General features: G+C 40.8%; 3 protein-coding genes and 1 long non-coding RNA gene across 5 annotated transcripts; 2 read left to right on the top strand and 2 right to left on the bottom strand.

The window, feature by feature from the left end:
• Positions 1 to 250: 250 nt before the first annotated feature.
• On the bottom strand, positions 251 to 2,221 carry LOC115571905 (transcription factor jun-D-like). Its single transcript, XM_030401543.1, has one exon. It carries the CDS (start codon positions 1,943 to 1,945, stop codon positions 1,007 to 1,009), a length of 939 nt encoding a protein of 312 aa, XP_030257403.1. The 5' UTR covers positions 1,946 to 2,221; the 3' UTR covers positions 251 to 1,006.
• A 2,652-nt stretch (positions 2,222 to 4,873) lies between these two features.
• LOC115571908 (pyroglutamyl-peptidase 1-like) lies at positions 4,874 to 8,713 on the top strand. The gene is made up of 5 exons (XM_030401547.1): positions 4,874 to 5,082; positions 5,605 to 5,657; positions 6,134 to 6,250; positions 6,376 to 6,608; positions 7,614 to 8,713. The coding sequence occupies exons 1-5, from the start codon at positions 5,052 to 5,054 to the stop codon at positions 7,825 to 7,827; spliced, it is 648 nt and encodes a 215-aa protein (XP_030257407.1). The 5' UTR covers positions 4,874 to 5,051; the 3' UTR covers positions 7,828 to 8,713.
• LOC115571909 (uncharacterized) lies at positions 5,922 to 6,479 on the bottom strand. Its single transcript, XR_003982004.1, has 2 exons — positions 6,340 to 6,479; positions 5,922 to 6,226 (listed from the first exon to the last, which is right to left on the bottom strand). It is a non-coding gene; the product is annotated as an uncharacterized LOC115571909 (long non-coding RNA).
• A 1,594-nt stretch (positions 8,714 to 10,307) lies between the features above and the next one.
• Positions 10,308 to 26,010, top strand: LOC115572870 (regulator of nonsense transcripts 1-like). Of its 2 annotated transcripts, none has more exons than XM_030403319.1 (24): positions 10,308 to 10,728; positions 11,331 to 11,467; positions 12,802 to 12,891; positions 13,556 to 13,723; positions 14,158 to 14,338; positions 14,854 to 15,015; positions 15,357 to 15,441; positions 15,609 to 15,737; positions 16,454 to 16,562; positions 16,726 to 16,885; positions 17,141 to 17,259; positions 17,508 to 17,672; positions 17,857 to 17,971; positions 18,187 to 18,330; positions 18,463 to 18,676; positions 19,061 to 19,178; positions 19,367 to 19,523; positions 20,337 to 20,479; positions 20,622 to 20,796; positions 21,028 to 21,109; positions 21,360 to 21,521; positions 21,642 to 21,907; positions 22,178 to 22,300; positions 23,487 to 26,010. In XM_030403319.1, exons 1-23 carry the CDS (start codon positions 10,558 to 10,560, stop codon positions 22,295 to 22,297), a joined length of 3,372 nt encoding a protein of 1,123 aa, XP_030259179.1. In that variant the 5' UTR covers positions 10,308 to 10,557; the 3' UTR covers positions 22,298 to 22,300; positions 23,487 to 26,010. The 2 variants fall into 2 exon arrangements, with proteins under 2 accessions (XP_030259179.1, XP_030259180.1); XM_030403320.1 differs by having other exon boundaries at positions 10,558 to 10,728; positions 15,609 to 15,707.
• The last annotated feature ends 719 nt before the right edge of the window (positions 26,011 to 26,729 follow it).

Genomic DNA, 26,729 nt, shown 5'->3' on the forward strand with positions numbered 1-26,729 from the left:
GATGTTTGAGAAATGGTTTGGTTTTATGGTGTCCAGTAGAGGGCATAATACTACAATAATGTCTTGTTTTCTGCCCTCACAGTTGTTTGACCATCTATGGTTTGTTTCAGCTCCTCTGCTGCACTTAATACAACACCCACAGTGTGAACTGTAAGAGGAAATAAATGCACAGGTATGGATCTATGTATTCTTACAAATGTTCATTCTAATTATAATAAAGCAGGCAGAGCCGAGTAAGAAACAAAGCACATTGGCAGTTAGTAATGTAGTGAATTTAATAAATGTCAGGTCGAGACTTTAAAGTCCGTTACACATGATACATAAGGTTTCTCAGCACGTACACATACATTCATGGAAGAGGTGACTGAAGAAATACACAGCAGCCACCACGATGAGAAATACAATGGTTACTGTACACAAAAGCGACAACACATGCAGTGTTCATTTTGGCAACATAAGGAGAACAATAATAAGTAAGACCATATGTAAAATAAGAAATGTCTCAGTAAATAAAATATATTTGTCATTAAGTGCTTGTAAACAAGTAAGGCATTATATTATACACTGGATGACAGCACTTGGTGACACCCTGGTGTTTGGTTGCACTCTTGTTGAGATTGTCCAGCTTACACACACAGATAAATACTATCCTTCACCAGTCCACTGGATAGCACTTTGCTACATGGCTTTCCCAAAAACAAAACACAAGTCTGGCCGCACAACCCTGCCAGAGTGTGATGAATCAGAGGAGGCTGCAGGCTGACCTCACCTGCTGCTGGTTAACCTGTCATAGTCCAGCTCTCATCGAGGCCTGTTCATCTGCACAGTGCGAGACATGCGGCTGGTTTGTGTCTCGGTTACAGGCTTTATCTGGAGGGTGCATTTACAATGGCCTCATATCAAGTCTCTGATAAGGACTTTAGGTTACAAAAGGCAAATGTTCCTTATATCCTCAGGGAACATTTGGAGCTGTAAAAGTGTCCATAAAGAGCACCATGACAGGGAGTTAGTAAGCCTGGACCTGGTTTGGCAAAAGCTGGCATCCGCTGCTGACGTGGTTCATCACCTTCTGCTTCAGCTGGGCCACTTGCTCCCTGAGGACGCTGGCTGTGGACGCCAGCTCGGTGTTCTGTGTTTTCAGGCTCTTGACCTTGTCCTCCAGCCGAGATATCCTCTCCAGTTTTCTTTTGCGGCATTTGGAGGCGGCTATCCTGTTCCGCAGCTTTTTCCTCTCCGCCTTGATGCGTTCCTGGTTGTCCATATTGATGGGAGACAGAGGTGGGCTGTCCCCGAAGCTCTGCATGTCTGGTACCGTCTGCGGCTCGTCCTTCACCAGACCGGCGGACTGGAGTCGTGACAGAGCCGCCGCAGCGGCCGCCTGCTGCTGCGCCGCGCTGGCCAGATGAGACGGGGGCGGCGGGAAGGGGATGGTGTCTGTGGAGTAGTTGATGGTGGTGCCTCCGAGCGGACTGGCCGCATACCCGTTCAAAGTAGTGTAGACAGGGAGGTCTGATGTCTGGAGCCCGGCGGACCCGACCGCGTTGGACGACCCGAGCAGCTCCAGTCTGTCCACGGAGACGCAGCCCGCCTCGCTCAGCTGGTTCTGCTTGTGGAGATCCTCCAGCGCCTTGACGAAACCCTCCGCGAACTCCTGCTCGTCACTGGCCGACTTCGGGTAGAGGAACTGGGAGGTCGGGTTGGTGGTGGTGACCAGACCGTTCGACTGGATGATAAGACGCTCCAGGTCCGGAGAGGTGAGCTTCAGGAGTCCTAAGTCTGGGGAGTTGAGGAGTCCGTCTGTGTCTCGGAGCGGGTTCGTTTTGAGCTCGGAGTTCTGGTCGTCCAAGTTCAGATTAATCTCCTTCTTCATCATCGTGCTCTGGGAATAGAAGCTGGGGACCCTCGGAGTATTCACCACGGTGCCTGGGTAGAGGGTTGTTTCCATTCTACACCCTCACATGAGGGAGTGTTGAACGTTACGCATTAACGATCGCTGAGCGCTCACATCCAAACATGAGGAAATCAGCTGATCCTTATTTCTCTGTTATCCTGTTTCCTGATCCCCCTCTTCAGCCACTATCAGTCACTCTATCAGTCGACCACTTGAGCTGCTGTGCCTGAGGGGCTCTGATGTGTCTCCTCAGCGCGCGGATGATATTGTCTTTTCCCGATGGCACGTCTGCTATGCGCAGCGCCAGACCTCGCTCGCTTTCTAGCCCTAAAAATTCCATTATGTCACTCCAGAGCGCGCAGATTGGCCCAAAATGACGTTGGTTTCCGGTTCAATTTGAATAAGGGGCAGAGCCGGTCTTTATTGCCATGGAGACTTTAAGTAAACTACAAACAGTGCAATGCATTGTGGTTTGATGTCATAGCATAAAAAAGCTCAGGGTCGCCAAAAGAGAGCAGAGACTGGGCGGGGAAGGTGTAGGCCTCAGAGGCGAAGGCCTAGGAGAGAAGAACAGAGGAGCAGAAATATGTCTTCAGCTCAGCCTCAGGCTCTCTGAAAACACTTGAATAGTCAGCTTTAGTCTAAGACTTGATTCTACTCTACAAGTTATAGCTATTCTATGATATGAGACTATCTTGGACGCTTGAATGGAATAGAATAGAATAGAATAGAATAGAATAGAATAGTTTATCAGAACTGCCAACACCTCTTCTTCCAGCTCTTTAAGGACCAGTGGTCAAATTCAAGCCTGCCACGAGGCCATTAGAGAGAGAGAGAGACAGAGACAGAGACAGAGACAGAGAGAGACTGTACATGAGGTGTTCTGAAAGTGTTTTCGGGGAAATTGAGCGTCAACTAGAAAAAGGAAGGAAACTGACAGTAGAATGAGGAAACCATGTGTTGTCTGTCACTGAAAGCAGCATGTGGACACACGCTGACCACAAACATGTTTTCATTGTGGATCATCTTCAGTCTGTTCGTATGTACAATTTGTTCTCAAATAGGTGCGCAGATTATTAAATATTTTTTTTCACAGCAATACAGCAAGCTGTGATATTTCAGGTATTTCAATTCAATTCAATTCCAACTTTATTACAGACTGAGGGTCCAGATTAAAGATTCCACAGATTAGTATAAGGCATTATGAAATAGAGCAGAAAGTTACATGATATCTCATACACAAATGTAATCTATGTTCATATATGGATTACCCATATATGAACAAAACATGTAAAATAAAAAAAAAATGAAAACATTTATATATATCCAGCCCATTCTGATATGTATGTTTTTGTATCTAGATGACATATTTTGGCATATATGTTACATATATAATTATTTAAACATTAAACACGTGTATTTGTATAAATACGTAATATACAAACTATACATATATGCATAGAATATCATGTTCATGTACTATGAAAAATCCATTATATGTATTATTTTAATACATATATACATTACCTTATAGGTAACATATAAAGCAGTATCACTCTATGTCACATACTACATGTCTGTGTGGGATAATTGACCACTATAGAATAGAAATAAGTACAATATAAGATAAAATTATACATCAGTAAAGAACAGTTAAGAATAGAATAGAGCAGAACATCATAAAATATGAGTGAGCAGGATAGAGTAGAACAGGAAAGAATAAAGCAGAACCCTGTATAAACTTACAGAACATTATAAAATAGAATAGAATAGAACAGAAGACAAAGACTGTATACGTCCAGTATACTGTATACTGAGTGTGGACATGTGATGGAAACTACTGTAGAAAATTGTTATTCTGCCCGTCTACAGTGAGGACGTCAGCAGGCCGTCTGCATCAGCACCACAGAGCAGAGAGGGCATCATTAGTTTCCATGGCAACACTGACATAGCCAGTGACGCAGGCAAAATACAGAGAGAGAGAGAGAGAGAGAGAGAGAAAGGTGAATGGGTTGAGAGGAGAAGACGAAGCTGTAAGTGACTGCAGTGCAGGTTGTGTAGGCGGTCGGAGGAAGTGTTATAGTGTGTGTGTGTGTGTGTGTGTGTGTGTGTGTGTGTGTGTGTGTGAGTGTGTGTGAGTGAGTGTGACTTCAGACGCAGAAATCGATGTTGATTCTGGGAGTGCAGAGGCTCTACCATGAATGAGAGAAAGAAAAAAACAATCTCCACCCTATGGAGAGCATATTATCTTCACTTTGCCAGCCTGGAGCCACATAGGGTGCAGTGTCCAGAATGTGTGAGTCATTTCACAACCCAAGGGTGTGGACCGCAGAGTGCACCGGCAACGAAGAAAAAGAGAGGGAGAGAGAGGGAGAGAGCTGTTCCTGTAAGGCGATATTAGATTAGCTCTGCCTTCATGACAACAAACTTGTCCTCTGAACACAGGTAACGGAGTGTCAGAGGTTGTGTAAGCCGTCAATTCCTCCTCCCTCAGCCAGAGAAGTCTCCTTTGACTCCTTGAATTCACCTGGGAGAAAACAACTAGGCGTTCATGTTTAGCAACACCCTGCGTCACACTCCTGCTGTTACAGTGCACACATTGACACCTGGGAGCTGCCCAGTGAAACCACTGAGTAGCTCCACTGGAGCAGCTTGTCGGGGTTGTTCATTGATAGGCTGTCTCAACAGCTCTTACTGATGGAGGGAAGGCTGTTTTTTATTCACTTGAACCTAACGTTTAATCTATGAATGCAGTGCAGATGCTTGGTTTTCCTTTTCAGCACACACAAACACATACACACATGTGGCTTGAGTTACAGTTGTTTTTTAGATTAAAACACTTGTATTAAAAGGATCCGTTTTCATTCTCTTCTGTCCGCTTTCCAGAAATGTCTTGTGGTGCAAGGTGAAGAAAAAAAAAAATCCAATCACATGGGCTTTCTGTTTTTGATTCTCAGCACTGATTCACATGCATTGTTGCAGGATGCACGCCGATACAGCAGATGGCAGTATGATCCCTTCAGACCTGATGTGTCATTTCCTGTCAGCTCTGAGCCAGAAGAAGACAACAACAAGGCTCACAAGCCAGGGATCCTCTGAGGGGATATCCGATCCCCTCATTATACATCGATGATATCTCCTGTCATAACAACAGAGGATAATGGCCAATAAGAAGAAGGTGCTGGTAACAGGTGAGAGGTTTTAATCAGTCTGAGGAGAGAGGAGGGAGACAGGTGTGTATTAAATGATTGTTTGGTGTCAGTACAGTGTTGTTACAGCTCATAGTTTTCTTGTTGTGTCCCAGCTGCACAGCTGATCTGGTTACATTGATTTAATGATCATGTTTTTATTATGAATATGTAATGACGGTGCTCTCTGCAGAGAGTAATTCTGCTGTCAGGGCAGAAGGAAACAAGGATGTGCATCAGGAGTGATTTTAAATGTAAATTTTACTGTTACATAAAACAAGTGCTCAGCTGTGAGGAGGACTTCTTTCTGTGTCTGTACTCAGTTATCATGTGCTGCGACCACAATTAATGTTTAACTTTGATTCAACCTTTGGACATTGAAGGAAGACTCCTTTTTTATTTATCTAGGTCTATTCTCTCCATAACAGATAAGCATCCTTGATTACCTTTTGTTTATAGTTTATTTTGTGCACAGTGTCACATTGCTGCAGTGAAGAATCCTGTTTAACTCTCTTTTCTCTGCAGGTTTTGAGCCTTTTGGTGAGCATGCAGTGAACTCCAGCTGGGTGGCAGTGCAGGTAATCAGTGATCTCAGGGTGTCCACGTGGAACAACGGCGCCAGCTAAAGACTTGTGTTTTGACTTTTTACCTAAATATGGTATTTGAATATGATGTGCATTCCATAATTTGCATTTCAAAAGGTTTATATATATATATATATATATATATATATATATATATATATATATATATATATATATATATATATATATATATATATATATACCCTAAGTTTTCTAATATTTATGTGTAAATAGGAAAACAAAGATATTAAAAAAAAATGTGTTAATCTGCATTTAATTCCAGAACAGAAATATGAACAAAAATAAACACCCACATGTGTATCTTGGTCCTCGTCTTTCCACTAGTCTAAAAGTAGACATAATATGGAAGCTAAATAGCCCAAAATCTAAACCTCGACCTGTGCATGTCTCGGCTATTAAGACTGCAATTAAGTTGTCTACATATATGTTTCTGTTCTCCATGCTCAAAGGAACTGGAGCGCATGGGACTGGGTGAAGAGGTAGACCTTCATGTGTGTGAGGTGCCTGTTGAATACGTGGCTGTCCAGAGCCTCCTGCCATCTCTGTGGAAAGAGCACCAGCCACAGGTACTCAGGGACATACACATTTTCATTTTATTGTGATTTACACATTTTCATTTTATTGTGATTTAAATGTAATATTCATCCAAACTAACCTTTGCCACCTCTGTGTTTCGTGGTCCTGCGAGCAGTTAATGGTCCATGTTGGAGTCTCTGGGTTAGCCACCACCGTCACTCTGGAGCAGTGCGGCCACAACAAGGGTTACAAGCGCCTGGACAACTGCAGATTCTGCCCAGCTTCTCACTGCTGCATGGAGAACGGCCCCGACTGCATACAATCCGTCGTGGACATGGAGAAAGTCTGCAAGAGGGTCAACGACTCTGCCCTCGGGGTCACTGTGTCTGTGTCTAAGGATGCTGGAAGGTACCTGGTGTTACGTTATACACACATGTAGGAAAACAGAAAACCTTTTCACAGCAGACATTGTGAATTATTAGAGCAGGAAAAACACAGGTGGAATTAATAACATTAATGATGGCTGCATTCCATTTAGATGAGCTAGTTCCAGGGCTCTGGCACTGTGCATGCTCACCTTCTGATACGCCCGCACTGAGATCTGAGACACAACAGAACGGAGCCGTCATTAACTTTATTGGTCACACCTGTGCTTTTCCTGCGACTCAAACTGCCGTGCCGTGAAAACCGTCGATCCACACGTGCACACACTTTTTCACAGCAGACATTTTGACTTCATGATGAGAAAAGCGCAGCTGTTACTAATACACTCACTGATGACTGTTCAAAAGGTAGTGTGCACGACACAACAGATTGCTGAAACTAAGATTATCAACAGTGAATGAATAAACTATGACATTTTTTTGTGCTGTGTTGCACAGATAACTACCGAAGTTGGCATGCTAACCAGTTAGTCCTGCCCTGTCCCAGTTGACTTCTCCTGTGCAAGCGGTGTAAACACTAAGGCTGTGTCTGAAATCACTCACTCATTCCCTACTCCCTAGTCATTGCACAGGGAGTCCAGCATAGTGGACGACACAACCCAACACTCCACTGATCCTCAAGCTCTTAGTCCAAATTACTAGCTGTACGGCTAACTGAGCTAAATAGTGAATGAACGGCAGCTACTGTTAGCAGCAGTTAGCGGTTACTCTAGTGATATGCTGCCCCATGTTTGTTTTGAGTCTGAATTTGACAGGTGGGTTCAACTGTGTATGATAATCAACATTGTTTTATGAGCTTAGTAAAAGTCACCACAGCCAGACACGTCTGTTGTTTTCTCAAAGATGACTCACTGATTCCACTGTAACTCTCACCGTCTTGTTTTTGTTACTCTATTGTCTACGTGATGAAATACAAATGTGACAGCACAAACTTTCACAACCTAACATCCATCTTCTGTCTCCCTGGCAGGTATCTGTGCGACTACACCTACTACACCTCTCTTCACCTGGGACAGGGTTGCGCTGCCTTCATCCATGTGCCTCCACTTGGAAAACCCTACAGCAGCCAGGACCTGGGCAGAGCTCTTCAGGCCGCCGTGCAGGAGATGCTGAAATTGCTGGAGCTGGATCACAAAGACAACGAGTGCTGCAGTCACACACATCAACACCAGCACGGCCACTAATGACTGACGCACAACCAGAGCAGACTCATAAAGTTCCATCCATCCAGCCATTTTCTTCCGCTTATCCGGGGCCGGGTCGCGGGAGCAGCTGCCTCAGCAGGGACACCCAGACTTCCCTCTACCTGGACACTTCCTCTAGCTCTTCCGGGAGGATCCCAAGGCGTTCCCCGGCCAGCCGAGTGACATAGTCACTTCAGTGTGTCCTGGGTCTTCCTTGGGGTCTCCTCCCGGTGGCCTGGGAACACCTGAACTCGTAAAGTTAATTCACACAAATGGATGCTGTCAAGAGGAGGAAAATAAAATTGCCATGTGTTGTATATTAGAAATATTGAAGGTTTTTACCAGTTTGTGTTGAAAAAAGCAACCTGACTAGAGCACCTGATTATTGTAGACCTGGTCTGGGTCTTTGCATGTGTGGGTTTGAACATGTGTCCAGGAGTAGTGGGCAACTGCTGTGAGTACTAGTTATGTCTCTACAATCCTGCATCTGACACAAGACTGATTTATGCAACTATATTAAGACAGAATTAGCAGTATAAACAAAAGTAGCTGAAAGTTATGTATGGTGACACCAACTTGTATTTTACTCACTTTCTAAGCCACATCCTTCCCCTGCCACCTGTAAGTCTGTCCTCTTGTTATAATTTTACTGTTATGATGTCATTCCCTTGTGTTTGAGAGAAATGTGATGACTTTTAAATGATGGCAACCTGAAGAAATGTTAATATTCACACTTAAAATGATTTGTTTATCTCAGGGAACTTATTGCACATGCAATCAGTATTAAATAATGTGATTATTTCATCTAGTCCTTCCTTTATATGTAGTGCAGCTGTGCAGGGAAAAGACAGCTTAAAGCTGTGAATAATAAAAACACTTCACATAGGCTTTTTTTTTTTTATTTCTTCTCTTTTATATTTTCCAGAGTTCATCTCTGAAATATGCATACAGGGTTATTTGACATTGTGTGTTACACAGAGAACCACACCTACAAAAAAAAATGTTACGTGTCGGGTGGGAAGGAAGCCGTCCTCTGCTTTGTATCAATTAGTTATTTAATAGTTTGTTCTTCGGTATTCTGTTGATCCAGGGTGAGTTTCACTGGGCGTAGTACATAATGGCTCAACAAACTTGCTGAACTAGTTCAGACCTGACAGAAAGGATCACGATGTTGCCAGAACATTCAAATAGTATTTAAGTATGCTTGACTCAGTATCAAGGACTGTACTTGTGTTATATCTTAAAGGAGGAAAGAGGTAACGACTGTTTCAAAACTCTGACAACGATGCATATTTATTACTACTATTTGGCAGAGGAGTGACAACTGTTTTATCACCTCTGTTGGAAACCACCAGGATTTACACGAGCCTCGGAGCTGTCCCAACATGCTAGGAGCTCAGAGCAGATGAGAAATGAGAGCAACGTTCCAATGTAGACAGAAAATAGAACGTTCAAAAGTCCAGTGTGAAGGATTTAGGAGGATCATTTAGCAGAAAGGGAATATAATATTTATGACTGTTTCCATGAGCGTATCACTTGAAATAAGACTATTGTGTTTTTGTAAGCTTAGAATGAGCCTTTTTTTCATCTACAGAAGGGGTCTGCTATGATGCATTGCCGGAGCCTTTGACGTTTTCAGCAGCAACCTTAAAATAAAAATGATCCTCAACATTACTGACAGAATTGAAGTAAGTAACTAATCAGAAATTATCTAAAAACTAGTATGTTTTGTCACAACTTGAATCTTAAGGTTTGCCTGATTCTTATAAAAAAAATAATAATTCAAATAAAACATATTGGTTCATATTGGTTCATAAGAATCTGGACAAAGAAGACAAAAACATGAGTGTCGAGGCGTACGGGCCGAGCTCGCATATTGGTTCAGGGGGTGCAGAGTTGGATGGGTGTATAATGTATAGCAGATATAATAGAACATATTTTATATCTGCTAGGTGGCCCCAATTTATCTTAATTTGCCTCTTAGCCTATAAGGAAGTAGTTCAATGCCGTGATGCAGCCCTGTCAAAGTACATATTCACACAACAAGACCAGACAAGATCAGAAAAACACGTATTAAATGGCAACACACATTTTGTTACATTAGTCAAAAAATGCAAACAAACAAAGTAAAAAAAAGTCAACACCAATAATACTTAAATTCAGCATGGTCACGCTATATATATATATATATATATATATATATATATATATATATATATATATATATATATATATATATATATATATATATATATATATATACATATATATATATATATATATATATATATATACATATATATATACATATATATATATATACAAACATATTTACTAAAGGAGGGCAATGAGTGATCCTTCAATATTTGACCTTGTTGCATAATAAACCTCAGAGTTTTGTGGCCATCATATTAAATTCTCTTCACATAACTCTCCTTGTCTCCTTTCCTTCCCTCGCTGCCTGCAGGTGACTTCCTGTAGGACAGTGAGGGAGGAGAGAAGACGAGCAGGGGGGAGAGAAGCGAGGCAGGAGGAGAGAAGCGAAGCAGGAGGAGAGAAGCGAAGCGGGATGCAGCCGTAGACGAGGCTCTTTCTATCTCTCTGTCACCAGCGGTGTTTGTCATTTTCTCATCAATACTCTGCCTCTCTTTTCCGAATTGTTCTGGAATAGCAACAGTTTGTGGGATATTCGTCGGAGCGGGTAAATATCTGGACAAAGAAGACAAAAACATGAGTGTCGAGGCGTACGGGCCGAGCTCGCAGACACTAACGTTCCTCGACACCGAGGAAACCGAGCTGCTGGGAGCGGACACCCAGGGCTCCGAGTACGACTTCACGGATTTTACCCTGCCGAGCCAGACCCAGACCCAAGGCCAGACCCAGAGTCAGCTAGACAACCAGGTGCGTGTGGCTGTTCGCGGCAGCTCGGTGTCAAAATATGTATTGTACTGTGTTGACAAAATGTGAATAAGCTAGCTGACGTTAGCTCACAACATCAACTGGCTACCTCCGGTTAGCACGATGACGCCTTGTATCGGTTACCATGCTTTTATCCCGCTAATTGACTAGCATGCGAGCTACCTAGCTTTCTACAGTCTGCTAGCTAGCTGACAGCACAGTTAGCATGCTGACACAGTTGGCATGTCAATGCAGGACTTTATTGTCATACAAACCAAGAGTGTCGGGGATGTGTCACTGTGGCAGATTAACCTTTAAATGCCCACATCTATACTTGCTAGCGTTTTAGTGTATTACATACTTTAAGAGCGTGCACTGATAACAATCACTGGGGTCAGTACAAACAACAGGTTGGACACAGTAGGTGTCATTGCTGTCAACAAACCATCTGCTGACATGACAGTCAGCAAGCATGCCTGCATAGTAATGACCAGTGTATCCACAGTTGGTTCACTATCTGTGGTCCTCTAGTGTTAATTTAAATCACATAATGTTTTCATTCAGTTTCAGTGCATTGTTATGAATTTGTACACCTGTCTCCTCAGGTGAATGGTCCTGACGGCGTGCTACAGAATGGAGACGACCCCGTGGTGAAAGCCAGTCAGCTGCTGGCAGAGTTGAACTTTGAGGAGGATGAGGAGGACACCTACTACACCAAAGATCTTCCAATACACGCCTGCAGGTAAACACATATCTTTAAGTAGAAGATCAGTAATCAAATCCACATTTTAAAAATATATTCGCTTTGAAAGCCATGTATTCGCTTTGAAACATGCAGATTACAGATACAGATTGATTTTGGATTTTAAAGCATGTAGCTAGATCTGTTACCGTTTTGTGGGCTATGGAACAACTTAGAGCTAGGATATATATATGTATATACATATATATATATATATATATATATATATATATATATATATATATATATATATATATATATATATATATATATATATATATATATATATAATATTGTTATTATGATAAGAGACTATATATATCTCTCTCTCTATAAGAGAGTCTGAGCATTTAGGAAGTCTTTTTTCAGAGATTTGAAAATATTTGGATATTTGCTTAAAGATGAATAGATGGATAGATAAATCGGCTTAAAATACCAATTCAGGATTTCTAAGGCTGATACCAATATTAATATTTAAGAGTTTGCTAATGATAAATTGTCTGATATTAGTTTTCTTAATACCATTAATGTTGGTTTCAGTTAGCTTTTTCTTTTTTGAAAACAGTGACCAACGGACAGGGCATTTTACACTTGAAAAATTAACTTGACAGTACTCAAAATCTACTGGTATATCAAAACACATCTTTGGTATATCTGTTATTCAGTTGTCTGTGATTTTTTTGCAGACATATAGGCTGATACTAATATATCTGCAGTAAACTAATATTAACCCATATAATTGCCTGGCTTACTTATTGTTTAAGCTTCAATTAGCATGCTTGTTGAATATTTGAAAGTGTTTCCAAAATCTTTTGGTATGAAAATGGAACAAAGAAAAAGAATTCAATTGTGATTATGACGTTTCTGTAGACGGCTAATAAAATGCTATGAGATGGACTGCTGCATCATTTTGCTTTTAGCTGCATGAGTAAAGCAGATATTCTGCAGTATTTTTTATATATATATATATATATATATATATATATATATATATATATATATATATATATATATATATATATATATACATAATATATATACATATATATATATATATATATATATTACAATTTATTAAGAAATAATAATTCTTGGGGCACCGTTTAGCTCAGTGGGTAGAGCAGGTGTTCCGTGTGCGAAGGCTTTGTCCTCGCTGCACTGCACCTGGGTTCGACTCCCGGCCTGTGGCCCTTTGCCTCTTGTCACCCCCCTCTCTCATCTGTTTCCTGTCTAATCTTCATCTGATCTATGAATAAAGCCATAAAGGCCAAAAAAATACTTAAAAAAAAAAAAAAACATGCTCTCAATGGTAAGGCTTTGTGTTTCTCTTTTAGTTATTGTGGGATTCATGATCCAGCCTGTGTGGTCTACTGCAACACCAGCAAGAAGTGGTTCTGTAATGGCCGTGGAAACACATCCGGCAGGTAAGATACAGTAACTTATCTGCTTTTTATTGACCCTTCCTGGTGGTGTACTCAACTAAATGAACTGCAGAGAGAAATCCAATATCATTGTAGCCGGAGTACAATACCAAGCGATTATAATAATACGTCTAATAATAACCACAGACATATGGACAGTTAGTGTTTGGTTATGGAGTTAAAACATAATTTAAAACAATTTTATATACTGGCTTTCAAGGGCCACTTAGGCTAATAGTCTGTTATTCAGTGAAACAAAGCAAAGTGGTATTTGAAGTATTGATTTAGAGGAGCCGAAAGTCTCTTTGATAGATAATGAAAAATTGATGCTGCCTTGTAATAAACTAGAAAACATTGGTGAGATATAATTTATTTCTAAAAAATTAGAGAACGGTTGTCTATTACCAGCTGGTCTCCTGGTATATATGTGGTTAAATTAATACACTAACTGAACTCTATTTAAAATAGTGTCTGTAAACACAAATATATTTTGCTGAATTGTTTTCCAGTCATGTTACATTTGAGTCCAAATAAAAACAAAAATGTTTAGGCGTGTTGATCCCAGATGTAAGGACGAATCAATAGTGTAAATATACCCTCAGTTTCTGTAGGGCAGTCGTCTTTTACCTTTACCCCTTCTGTGCATTCATTGTCATTCTCCTTGCAGCCATATTGTAAACCACCTGGTGAGAGCAAAGTCCAAGGAGGTGACCCTTCATAAAGATGGGCCTCTGGGGGAAACAGTGCTCGAGTGCTACAACTGTGGCTGTCGCAATGTCTTCCTCCTGGGCTTCATCCCTGCCAAAGCTGACTCAGTAGTGGTGTTACTGTGCAGGTAAGACTAATTTTTTGTTGCTGACCGTGCAGTCTGAGTTTCCTGCTGATGGGTTATGGGCAATTATTTTATTGACTTGTCATTTAAAGACAGCCATTATCATTCCACAGAACATTGTAATAACCTGCCAGTAAAAACATATCAGTTCAAATCACAAATGCATCTTGTATCTTCCATTCCTAGCACCCCTTCTCCACATTCACACATGCAATTCATCTAAGAGCCTACACAGGTAATTTATATTCATATTTAACACCTGTAATAGAGAAGGAAGGAATGGAGATGGAAGAGCTGTGATGAACAATGCAAAAACAAAACAAACAAAATAAATTAGATAAATGAATAAAAAAACAAAAACAGTCTCACAAGCATTGTGTGTTTCTCTATTGGTACAACCAGAATTTCACAGTTATTGTGTTTTGGTTGTAACGCAGGCAGCCATGTGCCAGCCAGAGCAGCCTGAAGGACATCAACTGGGACAGCTCTCAGTGGCAGCCGCTCATCCAGGACCGCTGCTTCCTGTCCTGGCTGGTGAAAATCCCTTCAGAGCAGGAGCAGCTCAGGGCTCGTCAGATCACCGCCCAGCAGATCAACAAGCTGGAGGAACTCTGGAAGGTAGCTGTCCCTGAGCACACCCACCATTATACTATATAAATGTCTAAACCCACATAACTTTTATAGAACACGGTTAGGACTTATCTCTATATCTAACTGCTTATTTTCATATAGATGTGATGCAAATAACTTTGCTGCATGTTAACTGAGCTTATACACAAGGTCATGTATATCAGGAGTTATTTTCTATGTGCTCATACTAAGTGTAACTAAGAACATTAGTGAAGGCTCTGTACTATTTAGGTGTCTGAGGGAGTCATGACAGTATGAACCAGCATGCACATTACCGGGACTCTTAAACCAAAGCAGCTAAAAAGATTTCAACCATCATTCATTATTATAAACACCTGTGGGCTTTTTTCTAATGTGATGTGTCAATGTCTCCCTTCTGAAACATTTGGAGTGGGAACATAGGAGATTTTAGTATATTGATGGAAAGCACTCCTGCTTTTCTGCCCATATTTGAAAATTTCTCTCATCCTGTGCGATCTTTTGTATGTGTTTCTCCCTGGCAGGAAAATCCGACTGCAACGTTAGAGGACCTGGAGAAGCCCGGTGTGGATGAAGAACCCCAACATGTGCTGCTCCGTTATGAGGATGCTTACCAGTACCAGAACATCTTTGGTCCTCTTGTGAAGCTGGAGGCTGACTATGATAAGAAACTCAAAGAGTCCCAGGTAATAACAAAAAAGGGCTAAAATGCTATTCATCTGTGTTTTAACAAACAAAGCAGTCAGAATTGTCATTGAATGATTTTATGTCTAATCCAATAATGAAGTAATCATAAACTGATTAAATTGAATTTGTTTTTTCTGTAAATGTGGAGATAAAGTAAATGAAGCTTCTACAGCCGTGCATGTTATTTGTTGTACTACTTGGAGGCATGGTGAATTACATTGTCACAGTCAATATTTAGGTTTGTCCATGCTTGTCTGTCATTATTAGCATACATTTGATTTAAAACTGTTCCTACTGTCATTAAATGTTGAATATAATTATCAATATTTCCCCCTTACAGACTCAAGACAATATTACAGTCAGATGGGACTTGGGCCTGAATAAAAAGAGGATTGCTTATTTTACTCTTCCCAAGACAGACTCAGGTATTTCATATCATCATGTCATTATTACTATCATTTTGCTTATAAATATTGCCATTACACTGTCATTCTGCTGTCACTTACAAAGGTATATTACTATGTAATATTTTTAAATGTATCTTTGACTTAATGATCTTAATTTGAATTGTGCCTCCTCTGCTGTCTTTTAGATATGCGACTGATGCAGGGAGATGAAATTTGCTTGAGATACAAAGGAGACCTGGCACCTCCTTGGAAAGGGATTGGACATGTCATCAAAGTCCCTGATAGTATCCTTATGACTGTTGTAACACATATACGTAAGTTATCAGGAGACCACACACTATCTGTAATACCCATCTATCACTTTCTGTCCTCTCCACCAGTTTATCACAAGCATCCTGGTCTAGTCTATTATTTAGTCTTCGTATTAGTCTTCAGCAACATCTAGTGGCAGCTGTAGGAAACTACAATAACATCTGCAAACTTGTGTTTGTCTCTACACAACCTGTACTGGTGGTTTTTGAAAACAAATTCTATATTTAGGTTTTGCTTATTCAGCTTGCAACCTGCTAGTTAGCTGATACAGTACTCCAGCAATTTGAGGCTGCATATAATAACAGTCACTGGTGTGTCTACCCAACATCTCTAAATTTCAATTTGAAAACGATCACAAACTGAGTCAGAAGAAATAGTGCAACACTGTGTGGGCTATCTGTAAAAGTATGATGTAAAAACAAAAAATCTGCATGCCTTATTATTATATATCTGTAGTAAATTCTTCTTATGCTGCTAATTTTCATTACACAGGCACTACATGGGTTGTACAACAAATATAATGGCAACTCTGCACCTACATTGAGAATTTTGCAGAATCCAAAGCTCTCTCCACCTGTCAATTGCACTGATGTTCAGCTGTGTTCTGATTAAACAAAACCAAGTGCTCGGCATTTAACTATTCATGAAGCTTGAAATGTCACCGCGCATTTAGGTAGCGAGTAAAGTGTTCTACCTCTTCCTTGACTTACTGTATCAGACTACGGTGATGAGATTGCCATAGAACTAAGGAGCAGTGCTGGGGCTCCAGTGGAGATTCCACACAACTTTCAGGTCGACTTTGTGTGGAAGTCTACTTCCTTTGACAGGTAATCGCAAGAAACGCTATACATTCCTGTCTCATGCTGTTATATGTGAACAACGTTGGTGTTAAAACAGTTCCTTGAAAATGTTGATTAATAAATAAATGTTGTCAGTCCCCTTTAGATCCAGTTTAAAACCTTCTTCAATATTTCTGTTTTCTTTATCCAGGATGCAAAGTGCCCTGAAGACATTTGCTGTGGATGAGACTTCAGTGTCGGGTTACATCTACCACAAACTGCTGGGACATGAGGTCGAAGATGTGGTCATCAAGTGCCAGCTGCCCAAACGCTTCACTGCCCAAGGCCTGCCTGACCTTAACCACTCACAGGTGAGTTGGAGAGAAAAAACTGCAATGTTAAAAGAGACTTTTCAGTGCTACCTAACCTACATTATAAATCACTCAAACAACATGACGGAGATCGTACACAGTTCACTCTTCTGAATAAACAAACACTTTCACACTCAACCCCAGTGATCTCTGTGCAAGTCCAGGAGGAGTAACATTCTTTTAGATAGTGACCAGATGAAGCCTTTAGGTCTTGTAACCACAGTGCTTATATGTATGTGTTTCACTGTAATATAGGTGTATGCCGTGAAGACTGTGCTGCAGCGTCCCCTCAGTCTGATCCAGGGTCCTCCGGGCACAGGCAAGACTGTCACCTCTGCCACCATTGTCTACCACCTGGCTAGACAAGGCAATGGGTAAGAGACGAACAAATATTTGTACTCCTTTTATTACTTTGTTTGAATTTTGTATGTACATGGTGGTGTTATGATAATAATTACCACAACTATTCGGTTTTAATCTGATTATATACTTTCATTCAATCTATTTTTAACTGAACATCTGTCATTTACAATAGTTTTATTCAGTCGATTGATATTTTATTGATTCTATGTCGTATTAGTATGTCGTAACTAAGACATAATTGTATTACATGTCCCCTCAGGCCAGTTCTGGTATGTGCTCCAAGTAACATTGCTGTCGACCAGCTGACAGAGAAGATCCACCAGACAGGGCTCAAGGTGGTGCGTCTGTGCGCCAAGAGCAGGGAGGCCATTGATTCACCTGTGTCCTTTCTGGCTCTGCACAACCAGACTCGAAACATGGACAGGTAACACACACTGCTATAAGTTTATCTTTGTATCCATGCCAGTCTAAAAAAGTATTTGGAAAAACAAGGCCTCCGTTAGGCTGACTAAAGTTTATTAACATCAGTAGGATAGCAAGTAAGAAGCTAATTTGTTGACAAGAACACTAGTGAACTCACACTGTATTGAAATGATTCCTACCTGCAGTATGCCAGAACTGCAGAAGCTCCAACAGCTGAAGGACGAGACAGGAGAGCTGTCTTCCTCAGACGAGAAGCGCTACAGAGCTCTGAGGCGCACTGCTGAGAGGGAGCTGCTTATGGTAAGAAGACTGGTCCTACTGAACCACGTGGAACTAAATAAAGTCCTGTTTATGACCATACTCTGCACAAAGTTGGAAATCAACTTTGATTTAATGGTTATTTTCTCATTTAGTATTTATTTGAATCCATCCCTGCCCACAGAAAAAAGGATGTGTAATGCTAATGGTTCTTCCAGAAACAAAGTGTCTTATGTGTACTTCGCTTTTTTTCCCAGAATGCTGATGTAATCTGCTGCACCTGTGTTGGCGCGGGGGATCCTCGTCTGGCCAAGATGCAGTTCCGATCCATCCTGATTGACGAGAGCACGCAAGCCACCGAACCAGAGTGCATGGTGCCCGTTGTTCTGGGGGCCAAACAGGTAGGGGCTTCATCATTTGAAGTGGAGCGGTTTAAACTGCTGTCATTCCCCAGCTGTGGGGTGTACAGTGTCCACAATTGTTTATTCCTCTTCTAATTTCTCTTCTTTAATCATCTATTGTTTTTTCTGTAGTTGATTCTGGTGGGTGATCACTGCCAGCTGGGCCCTGTGGTGATGTGTAAGAAGGCAGCCAAAGCAGGTCTGTCCCAGTCCCTGTTTGAGCGTCTGGTAGTTTTGGGGATCCGGCCAATCCGTCTGCAGGTCCAGTACCGTATGCATCCCGCTCTCAGTGCCTTCCCGTCCAACATCTTTTATGAGGGCTCTTTGCAGAATGGAGTCACAGCTGGTAAGATGAAAATAAACTTTTTAAAACTGATTTTCAATTAATTGGCTTTCTCTTTTTGGCCAGTTAAAATATTTTGAAACTTCCCTCTAAACTCCTGCCCACATGCTGCATCACACATTAGACATTTAAAAACAGGACTTTACTGTTAGACTTTTGAAATAGTCCAAAAAGATCTAGAGGATTTGGGAGAACATAAGAGACAAACTTTCCTCAGATATTTTGCCACGTTGCTCGCATGTGGATTAGTGCTTTGTACTGTATCCTGTCTATATCCAAGTGTTGCTTTTCAAAGCATGTTATCCTTTCAACTCTTACTTCAGTGTCTTTCACATTCATCACCTACTCTACCACTGAGTCATATCTGTTTGTTTACCTCTTCTGCAGCGGACCGTGTGAAGAAAGGCTTCGACTTCCAGTGGCCACAGCCTGACAAGCCGATGTTCTTTTATGTCACCCAAGGCCAAGAGGAAATTGCTAGCTCTGGGACATCCTATCTCAACAGGTTTTAACTCTCTTCAAACATTATGTTAACCTTATATTTGTGTCCATCCTGCAATATTAAACAGTATACAAAAACTGCAGTTGTTTTTCTGAACTTGTTCTGAGATATCACATCACTTTTTGTACAGTATTTCACCAAAGCACGATGAGCTTCTTTTTCATGTAATCACTTTTTTCTTTTCTATGCAGGACTGAGGCAGCCAACGTGGAGAAAATAACCACAAGGTTGTTGAAGGCTGGAGCAAAACCCGATCAGATTGGCATCATCACACCTTATGAGGGACAGAGGTCCTACCTGGTCCAGTACATGCAATTCAGTGGCTCCCTTCATACAAAACTCTACCAGGTATAGATACAAATATTTGTTCAATAAGATAAAGCAGATAAAAAACAAATCCTTTCTTTACTGAGTGATAACCAGGCTCTACAGAGTGAGCGTTTGGCTCCTTGTGAAGAATTTTTGCATGCAGCGATGTAAGTCTGAAAAAAAAAATAAACAGATTTGTTAAGCTTCGTCTCTCCATCACTGTTTCTCATTAGCAGTGAGCAGTGTGAAAAAACATTCCAGCCACAGCTTCTCATTTCTAGCTGGCGCTGACTGTCACATTCACTGATTAAACTGATAAAAATCGCCTGCAGCAGGTCATCAGCTTTTGCTAATTTATGTTAATTCTGTGAGTAACTTGACAAGGGGTCAAAGTTAAGGTTGTTGAGTTTGTGTGCTCTCAGCACCCCTTTGTCTGGTAAAAAACTTAAACTCTGTATCACTGCCGTGCAACATGTTTTTGTAGAGCCAAAAACGCCAACAGCATAATGCGTCTTCACCCTAGCAAATCCAATCACCTCAATTTCAGGAGTCGTTTTCTCACGGTTAAATGTTTTTTTTTTTTATATAATATCAATAATTAAAGCTAATCGACTCAGTAGTTAAGGAGGACATTCAGTATTTGAATCAATGACCCGCCAACGTTGATCATCAACAATGTTGAGTTTAGACTAAGAGGAAGCTGAAGTGGCTCTAAAATTGAGAATTTACATTAACAAAACCACATTTGTGAAGAAAGCACGAGAAAATTATTTCCTACTGAGATAAGAAATGCATCATCATGTTTAACAAGTCAACTTTTTTTCAGTTAATTTCTCTTTATTCTCTCTGTAGGAGGTGGAAATAGCCAGTGTGGATGCTTTTCAAGGCAGAGAGAAGGACTTCATCATCTTGTCCTGTGTGAGGGCCAATGAGCACCAGGGCATCGGCTTCCTCAATGATCCCAGACGTCTCAATGTGGCACTCACTAGGGCCAGGTAAGAACACATACAAGAAAACAGCACGTGGGTGCTTTGGATAAGCCCCTGGGGACCATCTGTGTGCTCAAGACATTTTGCATATTTAGGACGATAATGTTATAACTGTTACTTTTACACATCTTTTGCTTATGTCATGTAGGTATGGTGTGATCATTGTGGGAAACCCCAAGGCCCTTTCCAAGCAGCCTCTGTGGAACCACCTGTTGAACTACTACAAGGAGCAGAAGGTCCTGGTCGAAGGGCCACTTAACAACCTGAGGGAGAGCCTCATGCAGTTCAGCAAGCCCCGCAAGCTCGTCAACACCATAAACCCTGTGAGTTTAGTATATGTTTGTGTCTGTGTGTAGTGCATACACAGACAATAAAGAATGCTGAAATCAGGGTTTTCTAACTTGGTCATGAATGTTTTACTTTCTGGTGTGGCATGTGAAGTAATTAAAACTTACCCATTCACCTCAGAAAAGTAGTTCAAAGAAAACAGGGTAATAAATCAGTGTACATGTTAAAAGATAATGAGGCGTATTATTTGTTCTTTTGCTCTGCAGGGAGGTCGATTCATGAGCACAGCCATGTATGATGCCAGGGAGGCTCTCATCCCCGGATCTGCTTATGACCGCAGCAGCAACGGTGAGAAATCTTGAACAAAAAACACTTGTTTTGAATTCAAATGCTGCAAATGTCCTGATAAATAAACCTATTACAAAGGACATGCACTCTATTAGTTATGGTAGTTAATTGTAGACTGGTTGACTGTGCTTAAGTATTTCAATTACAAAAACAAGAGCTATTTGCACTGTTGTGTGACAAAACTAGCTCTGCACACTGCCATACCGTTAAGAATGAATCAGAAATTAATCTGTCTTTCTTTCAACAACAGGACGTTCATCCAATATGTATTTCCAAACCCACGACCAGATTGGTATGATTGGAACAGGCCCCAATCCGATGACGTCCATGAACCTTCCCATCCCTTTCAACCTTGTCATGCCCCCCATACCTCCGCCTGGTTACATGGGACAGGTCAATGGACCCACATCAGGTAAGTGAGACATGAAACTGTAGTGTTTTACTAAGTAAGGAGGTATTGAATGCCCGCTTGATGTTCCTATAAAGCGACAATGGAATACAAAATCTGAATTGTGACATATTTCTCCTCCAGGTCGTGGAGGAGGTATGAAAGGCAAGGCAGGCAGTGGAGGAGGTGGCGGGAGTCGAGGTGGCCGTCAAAGAAACCGTGGCAACATGGGAAACCACAGCGGAGGAGCAGACCGCGTGCAGCATGGAGGCCACATGGGTGGCAGCCAGGCCAGCCAGGACCTGGGCTCCCAGCCCTTCTCCCAGGGGCCTCTGACGCAGGGCTACATCAACATGAGCCAGCCGTCACAGATGAGCCAGCCTGGGCTCTCCCAGCCTGAACTCTCACAGGTTTGTTCATTGTGAAGAAATCTTAATTATCAGTTTAATATATAAAAGATTTTATGAAGTGCTAAGTTGTTGCACTTTATGAAGAAAGCTGTTTATTCATGGCAATTATTAGCCAGTTCCAGGGCAGTTAGCACATTTATTCCAAGTGTATGTCCAGGTTTCCTCTTAAGACCTCATTATTACTAAAACCACTTAATGCTTTCTGCTTGGAAATATATGAAGGAATAACTGTTGACCAGCCTCTTCAACTTTTTGTTTGTCCCATTATAGGACAGTTACCTAGGAGACGAGTTCAAGTCCCAGATTGATGTGGCTTTGTCACAGGACTCCACCTACCAGGGGGAGCGGGCCTACCAACATGGTGGTGTGACTGGACTGTCCCAGTACTAGACTGTAAGTAATTCCACTGTGGTTTAAAGCTAAGATGACTCACTGAATTTAAAGGAATAGTTTTAATATGTTGGGAAACGGGCACATTCACTTCTTTGTACAGAGTTAACCAGATGAGAACATTGATGTCACATACATTTATGCAGGTCTTTTTAAAAGTGGGTAAAGCTGCTGAAAATAGTTGATTTACTCCATTCTTATTGGCAGTAAATGTGCTTTTTTTGTTTTTTTGTCTTTGGTTGGCTACGGGAGAAAACAAGAAACGGTAGAAGGCAGCACATCATATACCTCATCAGCATGCATGTTAAAGCTCACATTTTGGATATCTTTTTAGTCTCTCAAAGTCTCATCTTCACAAACTCAAGGCCGACTCAACAGTGTTCAAACACTGCTCGAACAGAGACAGATGGTAAAATATTTGGGCACCAACATCCTGAATATTGATGTGATGGAAACTAGTGTGTCCACCCATGTGTCCGCTTTTCATCACAGCTGATTGGATTTGATGCGGGAGTAAATGTTGATTTTATCCATTCAAATTGAAGACAAAAGCCAGATGTTAGTGGGTGTTTTATTTTTTTCAGCGTGAAAAGTGGTGGTAACAATGCAATTTACCCTTGTGATCAATAAATATTCTATACAATTTGGCTTTGCAGTAAGACTGGAAACAGATGATTTTGTCCAATGGTAACAATGATAATCTGTCTGTGGGCACCACTAAAGGTCTGTTTAATCTATACAAAAAATGCTACTACTTTTTTGGCTGAGACCAGTGACTTCCTTAAGTTTCCTTCATTAATAACTTGGTGATTTTGGTGACAAAACTGTAGGAAGTCCCCGCTCCTGACCAAGAAATTGTCTGGATTTAACAAATATGATAAAAGGTGTTAACTGGTGAGTGAGAAAGTGCTGGTATGTAGATTTTCTTACCGCACCAGGTGTTTTCCAAAGTTTTTAGTCTGTGTGCTGAGCTAAGAACTGGCATCTGGTTGCTTCATATTTACTGCACACACCTAAGAGTGGTATCGATCTTCTCATCAAACTCTCCAAAAGAAATGTGAATAAGTGTGCAACATTGAACTATTCCTTTAAATGAAAAGTTAATTTTGTAATATGTTTTAAAAGATAAATCATTATTTCCCCAAACAAGTAATAATGCGTGCATATATTTTTTGTGTTCACTCTACAGGTTGCTATAAAGGAGCTAGGCCTGTGTGAAGCTTAGTTCATCGGTATTTTAATCTGGGTAATAACAAAAAAGAACAAACATGGATACCCGTTTTCCACTGCTACAACCGAAGCACCACTGTGTGAAAGTAACAGGAGAGAGACCGTGAGAAACCAACCAATCACAAGAGTGAGAGCAAAAAATGGGAGTAGAGCTGGACAGGAAGCGAGCAAGAGACGACGAGAGCGGGAGGCTGGTGGAGGAGAGAAGGCACTGCTGCTCACACGCGAAGGAGAAAGCTGTCGTCGTCAGAGCAGCGCAGTTGGAGAGGCGAGACCTTCGACAGGTCAAAGGAGGAGGGAGGGTCCGAGCGATTCTGGAGAAGGGGCGACTGTGTCATCTTGTCCCATGTGTGCCCCTGAACCCTTGTGGGATCTCCAGGCGGTATGGTTGGGAATCTTGCTCCAAAAGCTGAGAAAGATGGAGAAGAGGTGTCACTCACTAATGTCCTCCAAGCTAACTCGACAGGACGTCTTCTGTGACTTGGAGAGAGAGAAGGAGAGAGAGAGCGCGAGAGAGAGAAGGAAAACATAAGCGGACACAACTCTTGAAGCAGTTGAAATGGCAACTTTTTTAAACTCAAAGCTTGAACTGAGGCTCTGCATTTGATCACATCTAAGGATCCGAGAGAGAAGAGTGTGAAAATACTGTTCGGCTTTTCAAGTGAACTCAAAAGTGCTTGCGGTGTCAAATGAAATGTGAGGATTACATTGCCAAGGATCATTCACTTTTCTTTCTCAGCTTTGAGTTGGAAAGTTTTCTAAAGAAGAAAAAGGCTGTTTTCATTGAGGTTTTCAGTGATGTAAGCTAGCAATGTTGGCCGTCTTTCAAGGCACGTCTTTCTCAAGGTGATCAGCAAAGAAACAAGTGGCGGAATTAGCTCTTAAAAATATATATACGTGAAAGAAAAACATCTTTGTCTCCAGAGCAGAGGAGGTGAGCTCCAAAGATCTGAATACAGGGAGACAATTTTGTTTTTGTTCTTCTAAGTGTATCTTTTTAGTGGTGAATGTGAAATACATAACCAGTTTATGACTGAACAAAGCCGTCATTCTAAAGCTAGCAGATAAGGATCATCTTGAGCATATATAGCTAAATGCATCAAATAAGCCAAATGAAAAGGGCAGTAATTCCCAAAGACCCTTCTCCAAAAAGTCAAGAAACACGCATACAATGAGAGTATTTATGTACTGTTTAAGCACCTGATTGTCACGGTAAAGTGAAGGAAGAAATCACAAGCTGTAGTTTTCTTGCCTGTGGAGTACTTGACACCATTACTTCCTGCAAAGGATGATGAAAGCTTAGTCCCCACGTTAGATCAAATGTGTTGAAGAGAAGCTTGATTGTAGATTTCCTCGTCTTTGACTGTAAAGAAAGAGATTTTTATTTTGGACAGGGAAAGATGTGTTATTGTAACTGTAAAATTTGGCACAAAGACATCTTGGAATTATTAACACATGATGACCCAATTATAGTAATGTGTATGTAGGTAGAACATTTGTCTTCCCCTTGTTTATTTGTCCTTTGCTGTCCTTGAACCTAATAGAAAAGAGTGAAACGGTCACATTTAGTAGTGCATTATGTTGAGGACAGAACAGTTAGTTTGTTCTATAACTTTTGTAAACATTAGTGAAGTCTGTGTCTTGGTTTCAGTGAAGTTACATTATTTAGGACACTAGTTACCATGGTGCCAACTATCTACCAACTATTCTTTCACTTTCAGTGTTATCAAAATGCATGACACAGACAAATCTGGTCATCATCAAAACGTCACTACTGTAGTCACCTTACCTCTGACCTGAAGCTGGGTTGAAAGAAGTTTAATATCCTGTCACTGGCACAGAGCACTTGCTAAAAGAGTGTCCATAGTGCCAGGGAAAACGAAGCAGCCACAAGCCATTTGAATTTTTTACTAAAAAAATTTGTCTACAAAAAGCAGTTTCTGTATTCATATTCACACAAAATGGCTAACTTCTGCTGTGCAGGTGGTACGTCTCACTGTACAAGACTTCCAATTAATATTTATACCTGGTTTATTTATAAATTATTGGCAGATTATCTGTTTGCTGACTTAATTTATGTTTCATCCTTTCTGTATAACAAGATGCACACGTTCATTGACATATAAGGTCTAACAATAGAAATAGTCACTTATTAATTTTTTAAAAGAAAATAAAAACATTACCATTAAATGCCCACCCGTTCATTACCAACACATCTACTGCAGTTTCTGCATGTCTTATGACTAGAGGGTAGTTTTTTGAGTTGGATGTTGTCCCTCAGTCATTTTTTTTGCTGTGATAATCTTTGTTTGGCTCATTGCTGTGTGAAACAGAAGTGAAAATGAAGAAGCTCTGTGTTGGCCACACGGCTGCACCGTTTTGTTTTTCTGCCCACACTGATTGATGTTATTAAATTATGCTCACAAACATTCTCCTGTTGATAATCTTGGAAAAATTAAAGTTTGCTTCTTTTCGCTCCTTCAGCTCGGCTTCATTGTTTTATTTCTTTTTCTCACTTATTTTGCAGATGGATTTACATCGAACCTAACTTAAGTATACTTACTCAAGTTACTGTATAAGTACAATTTTGAGGTACTTCAGAAATCCACTTTTGCGACTTTATTCCTCTACTAGATCGCATTTTGGGAGGAAAAATACTTTTATTCCTCTACATTTATTGGTAACACTTTATTTGACTGAAAATGAATAATTCTAATGCAAATTCAATTCACCCTCATACTTTTTGAGCAAAACAGAAATTGGCCAAAAATATCATTGATAAACAGACACTGATTCCTTATCTTTTCTCTTCATAAAGACCAGATACTGCAGAAAAGGCTGCAAGGAGGAGACATTATGGTTATTTTGCTGAGGGGGGGATGTATTTTGGAAATTTCGCAAAGGAGATGGATGCATTTTCACCAAGAAGGGGGATGTGTTTAGTTCATTTTGCTAAGAGGGGGGATGGTAGCCCCCCTCAGATCGCCTTCTGCATTTGAATGACTAACTTCTACCAAAGTAATATTTTAACATTTTATATCTATACTTTAATTCAATTGTGCCTTTTTACTGTACTGTTCTGTTTACAGCACCATTAACAAACTCACTGCCTTTTATTAACATGTTAGTCTGATGAATGTGCACAGGAGCTGTGGTCCTAACTGGGCTGTAGTATGACTGTGAAGAAGTGTTTTTAGGCCAT

The sequence above is a fragment of the Sparus aurata genome, chromosome 21 (assembly GCF_900880675.1).
Source record: "Sparus aurata chromosome 21, fSpaAur1.1, whole genome shotgun sequence".
Classification (NCBI taxonomy): Eukaryota; Metazoa; Chordata; class Actinopteri; order Spariformes; family Sparidae; genus Sparus; species Sparus aurata.